The 11149-nt window shown below is 32.9% G+C and overlaps 2 protein-coding genes across 2 annotated transcripts; one reads left to right on the forward strand and one right to left on the reverse strand.

Annotated features, from left to right (window-relative positions):
- Positions 1 to 524: 524 nt before the first annotated feature.
- Positions 525 to 4935, forward strand: LOC145031226 (FAD/NAD(P)-binding oxidoreductase family protein). Its single transcript, XM_078979737.1, has 10 exons — positions 525 to 700; positions 1043 to 1163; positions 1277 to 1367; positions 1698 to 1841; positions 1962 to 2020; positions 2255 to 2322; positions 2406 to 2457; positions 2594 to 2746; positions 3462 to 4061; positions 4559 to 4935. Exons 1-10 carry the CDS (start codon positions 693 to 695, stop codon positions 4772 to 4774), a joined length of 1512 nt encoding a protein of 503 aa, XP_078835863.1. The 5' UTR covers positions 525 to 692; the 3' UTR covers positions 4775 to 4935.
- A 139-nt stretch (positions 4936 to 5074) lies between these two features.
- On the reverse strand, positions 5075 to 10291 carry LOC145031225 (Protein kinase superfamily protein). Its single transcript, XM_078979736.1, has 11 exons — positions 9985 to 10291; positions 9733 to 9882; positions 9423 to 9593; positions 8881 to 9279; positions 8641 to 8766; positions 8413 to 8556; positions 8204 to 8291; positions 7351 to 7724; positions 5880 to 6206; positions 5556 to 5786; positions 5075 to 5458 (listed from the first exon to the last, which is right to left on the reverse strand). Exons 1-11 carry the CDS (start codon positions 10213 to 10215, stop codon positions 5324 to 5326), a joined length of 2376 nt encoding a protein of 791 aa, XP_078835862.1. The 5' UTR covers positions 10216 to 10291; the 3' UTR covers positions 5075 to 5323.
- Positions 10292 to 11149: the final 858 nt, after the last annotated feature.

An 11149-nucleotide genomic window follows, 5' to 3' on the forward strand; every position in this document is an offset into this window, starting at 1 on the left:
TGGACAACCTTGAAACTTATCACCACCGAGAATCATAAATCAACATCCCAGCCTCTGTGGTCGACCCCTAATGCTGGTCTAATAATTAAGGTCCTGATTAAGAATGGAATAATGGTCGATAAAGGTCAAGCCCTATTGTTAGTCAAGGAAGCAATTAAAATTTACTTAATAATTATATTCAAAATGACAAAGCAACAACTATGGCAAGTGGATTAGTTTACAATAAAAGATAACCCCACAATAAAAAAATACTCTATTTATGAGATTAGATTTACTAATGTACTTTTCTTTTTACCAACAATACCAACATAATTTCGTTTTTTTATCTTATCTAAAATAGCAGTGAAGTTCATTTTATTATCTTACCGAAACACCTTTCGTGGGCCGTGCTTAGGCCGGCCTTTTTAACTTCACTAGTATATATATATATATATATATATATATATATATATATATATATATATATATATATTTGGAGTTAAATCAAATCTTAGACCTATAAATAATGGTTTTTAAGATGATTTATTGTATGATTTATGCACCTCTGAATTGAAAACCCAAATTTTGCGTCCATCAACGAGTCACGTGCTACCTGCAACTGTGCGTAGAAAGGAAAAAGACGCCCCCTCTTACCATCACCTCCAACCCTTCTTTCACTCCTTTTCTCAGTCGTTAACAAAACCTCCGGAGGCATGAGCAGGTAAACCACTTCGCCCTTGTGAATTATTATACCCGTGGTGTTTGTTGCTGATGTTTTGATTTTCTGTTATATGAGCGATGATCCTATAATTCGATTATTAAGTGTAAATTTTGAAGCTTATAGGCTTTGATTCCATTTAATTGCTGTTAATTTGGATATAAAAGTGGGCGAAATTTCTGTAAGCTTTAAATTTGAAGAGATTAGGGCTCTGTTTCTGTGTAGAACGGGTAATACGTGTATCAATCCTGCATTTGTTGCTGAGAGTGATGCAGTTTTGTTGACCTATTCCTAATTTCTGTACTCTTGATCAGATTTTTAATCTATAATTTGTTGTTGGAATAGGTTGATTACAACAAAAAGGCTTGCTTCAAACATATTCACATTCAAACAGGCTTCAAGAACATTCTGCAATGACGCATCGGCAAAATTAAACAATGTTCCATACGAAACCCAATTTAACAAAGTAATATTTCTGTTTCCTGATATACATTTGATTTCTGTCATATCAACTAGAATGTTTTCTTTCAATTTTGTCCTCCATTATTTCAATTTATATCATTCTTTTTTTCTTTTTAGGAAGATGAAGGTGTTACAGATGATGTTCCTCAGCATGACATTGCTATTGTTGGAGGTGGCATGGTTGGAATGGCCCTTGCTTGTTCACTAGGTATTTGTTTATCTTCTTTTCTCAACTTTTTCTGGTTCATGAGTTCTCTTATAGGTTACAACAACAACAGATCCCAAATTACATAAATGCCCTCCATCATAAGAACTATATGAAACATCAACATCAACCCACAATAAATAAATAATAATAGTGTTATATGACCAAGTAACGAAAATAGAGTAGAACATATACTGGACAAGCTTTCAAGGGCTATTTAGGATATGAGAATGAGGAGGGCATTCACGTCTTTTTCACATATTATAGATTCTTATGTCTTTTTAGTTTCTATATTTTCACCCCATGTTTTCTTTTTGTCCTATTTGGTTGCAGCAAGTATGCCATTGACAAAACACTTGTCTATTGCCATAATTGACAGCAATCCTGCTTTGACAAATATGCCCTCCATCAAGAAAGATGACCCTCCAGATCCAAGGGTCAGTACAGTCACACCTGCAACTATATCTCTTTTTAAAGGTATTAATTTGATTTCTTTTTGTATGCAAAAAGGGAACTTCATCTTCACATACTTTCTTCTTTTCAAGCCTTTTAGTCTATAAAACAATAATTGGGAATTTGGGATTCCCTATTTTGTAGGTATTGGTGCTTGGGAATTTGTTGAACAACATCGACATGCTTACTTTGATAAAATGCAGGTAATAATTAATTAATTAATTATCAATAGAATTTTTTAATCATAATCTGTGTAGTTGTTGGAGTAGTCCTTAGTTTTTGACCAAAATAGCAACCAACTTTCCTCTCCACTATCCCAATATCTTATAGGCTAACCCTGTAACAGAAAATAAACCTAAAAAATGCCGAAATTGCCCTTCCACGCTTCCACTATCAAAGATGCTCTTTATTTCCTAATTTACCCTTTTCATTCATAGGTATGGGATTACACTGGGTTTGGGTTCACAAGGTACAATGCAAGAGATGCAGACAAAGATGTTTTAGGGTAAAGCACATTTTCTTGTTTTCTTTTAATTTTTTATACTTTGTCACATTATCTAATAATCTTATTATTATTTTTTTTGAAAGATGTGTTGTGGAGAACAAGGTGCTACATAAATCTTTATTGTCATGTTTGCAGGTAAGTAAATTGTTTTAAAATGACCTTTTGGGCATTTACATAACACAGTGTCAGAGACTGACTGACATAGTACAACCTGTTCTGTTATGTCATTTAATATGTTTTGATTGATGGAAATAAATTCAAAATTGAACAGAAGAAAGATTTGAAGAAAACAATCTATCCTGCAAGATTGTCATCAATGTCACTTCCAACCCGATCATCAGTTTCAAATGGTTCATCAAAGAGTCTTGGAAATTTAGCAAAGTTGGAGTTGACTGATGGCACAAATGTCTATGCTAAATTGGTGGTAAGTTTGTAGGATCAAAGTTTTTTTTTAAAAGACCAAAATACCCTCATCATCATATACATTTTCAATAAACAAAATTTCAAAAACCATTTATCGTTTTTCGTTCAATTCCTTTCCATTTCCTTCCAACCAAACGCATTACTGATTCCAATTCTTTTGACAGATTCCATTCCATCCTTTTTTTATATTAAAAGACCAAAATACCCTCATCATTGTTAATACACAATAAACAAAATACATTCAAACATAAACAAAATTTTGAAAACCATTTATCGTTTTTCATTCAATTCCTTTCCATTTCCTTCCAACCAAACGCATTACAGATTCCAAGATTCCATTCAATCCTTTTTTTATATATTAAAAGACCAAAATACCCTCATCATCATCAAATACATTCACATTACATAAAACACATTCAAACATAAACAAAATTTCAACAATCATTTATCGTTTTCCATTCCATTTCCTTCCAACCAAACGTATTACAGATTCCAAGATTCCATTCCATCCTTTTTTTATATTAAAAGACCAAAATACCCTCATCATATACATTTACAACAACAAAAACACATTCAAACATAAACAAAATTCCAAAACTCAATTATGATTCCATTCCATTTCCCTCCTGGTTCCCAACCAAACACATGACAGATTGTTAGATTCCAATTCCTTCCGATTCCAATTCCTTCTAACCGATTCCATTCCTTTGCAACAGGTCGGATCAGACGGAAACAAATCACGTGTCCGTGAATTATCTGGAATCAAAACCACGGGATGGAATTACTCCCAAAGCGCCGTCATCTGCACCGTCGAACACCCCTCCGAAAACTCCACCGCATGGCAACGATTCCTCCCCGCGGGCCCCATCGCCCTTCTCCCAATCGGCAACAATTTTAGCAACATCGTTTGGACCATGTCTCCGAAAGACGCATCAAATCACAAAATAATGAACGAACACGATTTCATCAAAGCCGTAAACCACGCGCTCGATTCCGGCCACGGTCCGCGACCGGAATCGCAGATTCTTGGCGGTGATGTGATTCCGTCGTTTTTCAAACCGAATGTGACGTCGGCGGTGAACGAGGGATTTGAGATTCCGCCGAAAGTGGTGAAGGTGGTTTCTGAGCGGATGGCGTTTCCGCTTTCTTTGATGCATGCGAATGATTATGTGGCGAAACGTGTGGTTTTGATTGGTGATGCGGCGCATACAGTTCACCCGTTGGCTGGTCAAGGGGTTAATATGGGGTATGCTGATGTGGCGGCGCTTTCGAATGTGATTGGTGATGGTGTGGCGGTAGGGTCGGATATTGGTGAGGTGAGTAATTCAATAATTCATATTTCATAACCTCTTTTTTTATATGAATGATGGAATCAAAGGAGGAATGGAATTGTTCATTCCAATGGAATTGTGATTCCTTCCATCTTGATAAATTTCATTCCTTAAACAAATGGAATGAAAATTAGGATGTAAGATGTAACCGGTTTTGATTTATGTAAATTTTAAGGACACTAATATGTTTGAAATTTTTGATTATTTTGATTAAATTGTATATATTTTTTTTAAAATTTAGCTTACAGGGTATTAATAATATGGTCCCTAATAATATAATAACTTATCTGGTTTTTTCAAGGTTCTATCATCTTCAATTTTTTTATTTTTGTAAATACATATATACATATAATATAAACCAAGTATACGAAATTCATTTGATTCCCATAAACCAAACCAATATAATACTCTTCAAAATAACTAAAAAGTAATAATTTTATAATAAATTACATTTGTTTTAATGATGTTTGCCACGTGTGCAGGTAACTTTGCTGAAGAAATATGAAACTGAGAGAAAAACCGCAAATATAGCAATGATGGCAGTTTTGGATGGTTTTCAGAAAGCTTACTCTGTTGACTTTGGACCACTTAATATATTAAGAGCTGCTGCATTCAATGGCGCAAATGTTTTTGCTCCATTAAAAAGGAATATAATCTCTTATGCATCAGGAGAACGTAGGCTACCTTTTCTCTCATAATGTATTAAGTCTTTTTTTTTTTTTTTTTTAATAAATGTATCATGTGTTTATGTAAAACATGCCCGCTTTTTGTGGTTGAGGCATACATAGTTAGGTTCCATGTTTTTTAAGGATGTTTAAAAAAATATTGCAAATGTTATATGAAGCCTCCATTGTTGTGATGATGGGATTATTATATAAAGATAGTGAAATTACATGATACATATAGATCCAAAATATTGAGGTAAAACAAACTCTCTTTAATGAGTTGTTATCACGTGCTACGAATGGGGTAAGGATTAGTGAGAAAGAAAGATACAATGAGGTTGAAAAGGATTTGTGAATAAAATGTGTTGTATTACATTTTCTTATTTGATAGAGGACTAGTAAAAGCACTTGATCTCTTTTCTACTTTTCTTTTCTTACTTTACATCTATCCATTTTCCGAGTTGACTTTTGTATACAACTTGCAAAGAAATCAATCTCAGGTATCAACTTATACAAGCTTCACAAACAATTCCTATATGTATATATGCACGGATTTCAGTGGGCCATGTTGGTGGACTTTATTTACAAAAACGTATCCCGAATCAAACGCGCCATAACTCTAGAAGATAGCCTCGTTAGCACTTCTGGTAGCACTTTGGCTGATAAGCCAGGCATTATTGGAATAAGCTCTTGAATTATGCGATTCACATCTAAACCCTGTGTACATAAATCAAACACAAAAAACAGTAATTATTGTTTGTTATACATGACATGACATGACAATATGAAATGATACTAATGGAGTCGTACATACCTGATCGGATGATCGAGGTCTTGAATCTGAAGAGGTTAGGAATTCAATGATTTTTTGAACATTGTTGAGTATGATTTTGTCCTCTTCTGTTATGTAAGGGATTAAGCCAGTTGGCCTGATGTTTACAAAGGTAGGAACCATGCTGAAAATTGGGGTGGGGTTTTGGAGTCCTAATACTGACATCACTTGGACCAATTGCTCTCTTGTAACAGCATCGATTCCTTTCACTATCTGTTAATAAATAAATAAATAAATTAACTTTTTTTTTTTTTAATATTTTTGTTATTTCAAGGGTAGTTTTGTCTTTTAATAATATGTAAGTACCTCATCCAAGAGGAATTCTCGGAAGAAATTTCCTTTGTCGGATAACAGAAAAGCTAAAGCTGCTCGTGTTTGAATAGGCTGTAGTTGTTCCTGAGATGCAGGTGATTGAAGCCTTGGGAATGTGAAATTTGTCTGATTTTGTAGGAGTCCGAGTTCTGCCATGTCACCGTTTAGATCCTCCCCTCCACCACTTTTGGCGGCTGTTATAAAGCTCTCAAAAGCTTGCATCACATCAATGAATCTTTCGGCATCAAAAACTCCAGCTTTTCCATATACAGTGTATCGCAAAGCACTCCTTAAACGTGGTGATTCATCAGTAAGTAGCCTCTGACATTACAAAAAAAAAAAATAATAATAAATTTGTTTACAACAATAATAATAATTTGTTATAGAAGTTGATAAAAAAATATCTACTAGAGGGGAAAATAGTCTTTTTACAAATGCTTAACAGAGCAAGTGAAAAGAGATTCTGTTTTGGACCTAAACGAAACAAAACCTCTAAATACAGGGACCAAATTTGAGAAATTATATTTATTTATGTCTAATAGCATCATGCTTTCATTTCTTTCTATTACAACATTATATTTTCGATTAACTAGTATATTTTTGACAGTTTTGTAGTTTAAGTGGTAAATACTTAATTTTTTCCAATCAAAAGATAGAAATTTCAATTCAAACATTTTTTTATTTTCAGATTACCCATTTTGACTTTGTTATATCAGTTTAAACTGATAATTTTATTTTTGTTATGTCAGATGAAACTTGTAATTTCAAATTTAATAACATTTTTCCAAATTATATATCATGTAATTTTGTCAGGTTTTCACCAGTAACTTTCCAAATCAACCATTTTGACCACATGTCAGATTGGTTAATTTTAGAAATGTCAAACCTTATTGTTTGATTGGAAAAAAATGAAATATAAGTGGTTAAACTGCAAATTGCCAAAATTATAAATATTTTTCTAGTAAAATGCTCAATAAATATTAAAAAAAGGCATGCACATACGAACACTAGATTAAGGCTATATTTGGCAGACTAATTGAAAAGCTAGCTGGTAGCTGAAAAGTTAGCTGCTAGCTTATAAGATAGCTGACAAAAAATGATGTTTGATAAAAACTAGCTGAAAGATATAAAATGACATAAAAGAGCATTTAGAATAAAATGTTTTTTATAATTAACTAAGGGTATATTTGGAAATTTTTCAAAAAACTCCTAAAATATAAGGTAGTTGACGAAAAATGATGTTTGCTGAAAACTAGCCGAAAGATATAAAATGACATAAAAGGGCATTTAGAATAATATGTTTTTTATAATTAACTAAGGGTATATTTGGAAAATTTTCAAAAACCTCCTAAAAAGCTAGCTTATAAGCCAGTTAATCAGCTAGCTGTGACATACTAAACACAGCCTAAATATCAAATAATGAGACATGAAAAAAAAAATAAATAAATAAATAAAAAAATAATACCTGTGCAATATAAGGATATGCTTCATCAACAATGGCGAATTCTGGATCCCCTACTAAAGCAATACCCTCAAGAACTCCAATTGCTCTAATTATCAAAGCAAAATAAGGAGGAATGCGAAAGGGATAATCGAATGTTATTTGTGCTAAATCAGATGCTAATTCTTGAAAGTTGATATTTTTTGCTCCTCCACCTTCAAGGGCTTGATCAAATACTTTGGCTAAAACAGGTAAAATTGGATCCAAATTTACCCCTTCTGGAATAAAACCAAGTTTCACAAAATCTTTAACAATAGCATCATAGTCTCGATGAATTAGGTGAGCAATTGCTTCAATCATTCCATATTTTTGATCATCTGTCAATTTTGTTACAAGACCTGTATGGAAAACAATAGTCAAATAGTCATTTTTTCTTAAAAAAATTGTAAATTGAGAGGGTTTTTTCGAGAAAAACTAAAAAAGTTGAGGGGGACGCATTTAGAAAGTTGAGGGTTTTTTTCGGAAAAAATGAAAATATACAAGGTCTTTTCAGGCAAAAAAAAAAAAGAGGTTTAATCCGGAAGAAACACAAAATATAAGGTCTTTTTTTAGATTAACCCGAATTATAATAGTATTTTCTAAAAATAAGAAAAAAAATTATTATAATCTTTATTTGGGTTTTGATTAGCTGTTATTATGTTTAGTTTTTTTATTTTTGTAAATGATAAATTCTATAACAATGATTAAATAAATATATAGAATAGTGTTAAACCTATAACTTGTAACTACATATAATATAAAAAGCTTTATATGAGAATTCCTTCAATTCCAACATTAAAGAATTAAAGAATTAAATAATTAAATAATTAATTCTTACCAAAATCAAGAATAGCTAGCTTTCCATCAGGAGTGCGAATCATATTTCCAGGGTGTGGATCAGCATGGAAGAAGCCTGTATCAAGCAACTACATTGCAAAAGACATTGAGTAAAAAAAAAAAAAAAAAAAAAAGATAGATAACATTTATTTTAAAATGATGTTTAACATGTTCTCTAAACTATTCCATTTATTCTATAAAAAAGTATACCTGCTTTAGGTAGCATATAACTCCAACATTCACTAGCTCCCCAACATCACTTTCTGTACTTTGTGAAAGCTTTTCACCATCTACCCATTGTGTAGTAAGAACTTTTCTTGATGTGTATTTAGTGTATGTCTTTGGTATCACAACCTGGAATAGGTTAACTTGTTAATATGTAATTATGTATCCTTCAAAAAGACACAAAATGCATTCGACTAAAGGGTGAAAACTTACTTGTGGAAGGTCTTTTTTCATCATCTCTGCAAAATATGTTCCATTTTCACCCTCATTAATATAATCAAGCTCCTCAAAGAAACGTGCAGCCCATTCATCAACTAACCCAACAACATCCAAAGATATCTATAAATGAAACAAACAAATAGTCAAATAACATTAACCAATTGTTTTCTACCCTCAGATAATCAAGAAAAACAGAACATGTTATATGAAACTGCATTTTGAAAAATAGTTTACCTGAGGAAAGCGTCGAAGAGCCAATCCTAAGTTCCTTATGATGAATAAATCAACTGTTACTGTTTCAAGTACATAAGGCCTTTGTACCTTAACAGCAACCAAATCCCCATTTTCCTTTAATCTGCCCTTATACACCTGCCCAAGTGAGGCTGCTGCTATAGGAGAAGTTGTGAGCTCTGAATAGATGTTTTGCCATGGCTCTCCAAGTTCTTCTTCTAGAAGTGCCATGGCTATATCATCTGGATATGATGGAACCTTATCACAAAGCTTTTGAAGCTCAGTCATTGCAGCAGGGGACAATATGTCTGGCCTAATGCTCAATGCTTGCCCAAGTTTTATGTATGCGGGACCCAAAGAGGTTACAATTTCCCTCAACTCAATTGCCCGAGAAACTTCATTCTGATCAACATAGCAAAAAAAAAAACAACACAGAAGTAAGAATAAGGGAAGCAGAAAAAAATCACAATCTATATGGTTTTTGTGATTTCACAAAGATGAAATTCGTAAAACAGATGTGCAGACTGCATGAAAGATCAACTTACTTCTTTAACCTTCTTATTTATCACGTCCCAAGCAAGACGCGAAAGAAATCCTCCTGCAACAGACGTTAATTGAATGATACGTGTGGCAACAGCTCGTGGCCTTTTACCCCAATATGCAGAGATGATAGCAGGATCATATACCATCGGCAATAATTCGCTACTTTCATCAGTCTGAAAAAAGTATAAAGAAAATCAAGAAATTTGGATTTAAGAACATGTATGTACATATCGATTGACAGTTCTAACTTCTTATTTATAAAAATTAAGAAATGATTGAAATGAAGAAAAAGTGATGGATTGCGAATAAGACCTCTACAAGGCGAAGTTCAACATCGTCGGCAGCAAAATTAGAATCATTTAAATTTTGACCCCTAAGCCCTTTCATAAGTGATGCCAATTGTTCGTTCTCTTCCATCTGAGCCCTAACTCTTTTAATCTCCTGTGAAACTGTCTCCATTCTCTGAAGACAACAAAATTCAAATTCGAAACATGAATACTTCTTCACAGACAGAACATGTAACTTACATGTAAGAACTGAAAGCAAGAGATAACATTAATGTACCGTGGAAGTGCCGTTGATTGAAGATCCATTGACGGTTCTTGACGTCCTAGGATCGGCTGCCTTGGGCTTCGGTTCAGTTGCGACAGCACGAGTCACTCCATTCCGTCGCTTAACCCTAACAATGCTCGGAAAGGAACGGCGACCGGCGGTGAATCTGGTACTGCAATCGTTGGAAGCTAACGAGCGAGGAAGGGAGTCGATTCTGCAACAGGTATGAGAGGCAGCTTCCATGGCGGAATTTGCGAGTAAAATTGAATAGAAAGAGGTGAAGTTGGATGGTGTATGTATGTGTGTAGGTGTGGTCGATGTGTGAGTTGGTTGACCACTAGTAAATTTGATGAAAAATAAATTGTGAATTTTTTGGTTTGATGGTACACGTGGCGGTATGAGGAACAAAGAAATATTGCTTTTTAGTTTTGGCGGGTACGGCCTATTAGGCACTAGCATCTCCACAAAAAGTTATAAAACAAAGAATAAATTGCGAAATATATATATATATATATATATATATATATATATATATATATATATATATATATATATATATATATATATATATTGAATATACCTAACAACCTTATATAAGCTTAGGTACCTAATCACATTATACTATGTAACTTTGTATCATATTTGCATTGTAATCACCAAAAGTTCTTAAAATTCAATCTTATAACTTGATTGCTTCCAAAATCTTTGGACTTTCACCATTATTTTCCTTCAAATGACATCTTTCTATCGGAGACCCCCTGGTGGGCTTCGTATACTACCGTTACAAATCAAATGGTGTAGGAGGAATATAATGGTGAATGTCTAAAAATCTTAGAAGTAAATCAAGTTAAGCGTTGAAGTTTAAGAACCTTAGACGATTGTAATGGAAATATAATGCAAAACAATGTAGTATAATGTGGTTAGGTACCTAAGTTTATATAAGGTTGTTAGGTATATTCACTTTACCCATATATATATATATATATATATATATATATATATATATATATATATATATATATATATATATATATACTAGGAAACATATTAGGGCCGTGATAATCACGGCCCTAGAGAATTGATCAGTAAGCTATTTTACGTAAGTTATTTTTACATGATTTTAGTTTTTAATAACATTTTATATTTTTAAATTTAAGTTTTTATTTCAAGTAAATTT

Source organism: Lactuca saligna, chromosome 2 (genome assembly GCF_052625555.1).
Source record: "Lactuca saligna cultivar CGN05327 chromosome 2, ASM5262555v1, whole genome shotgun sequence".
Lineage (NCBI taxonomy): Eukaryota > Viridiplantae > Streptophyta > Magnoliopsida > Asterales > Asteraceae > Lactuca > Lactuca saligna.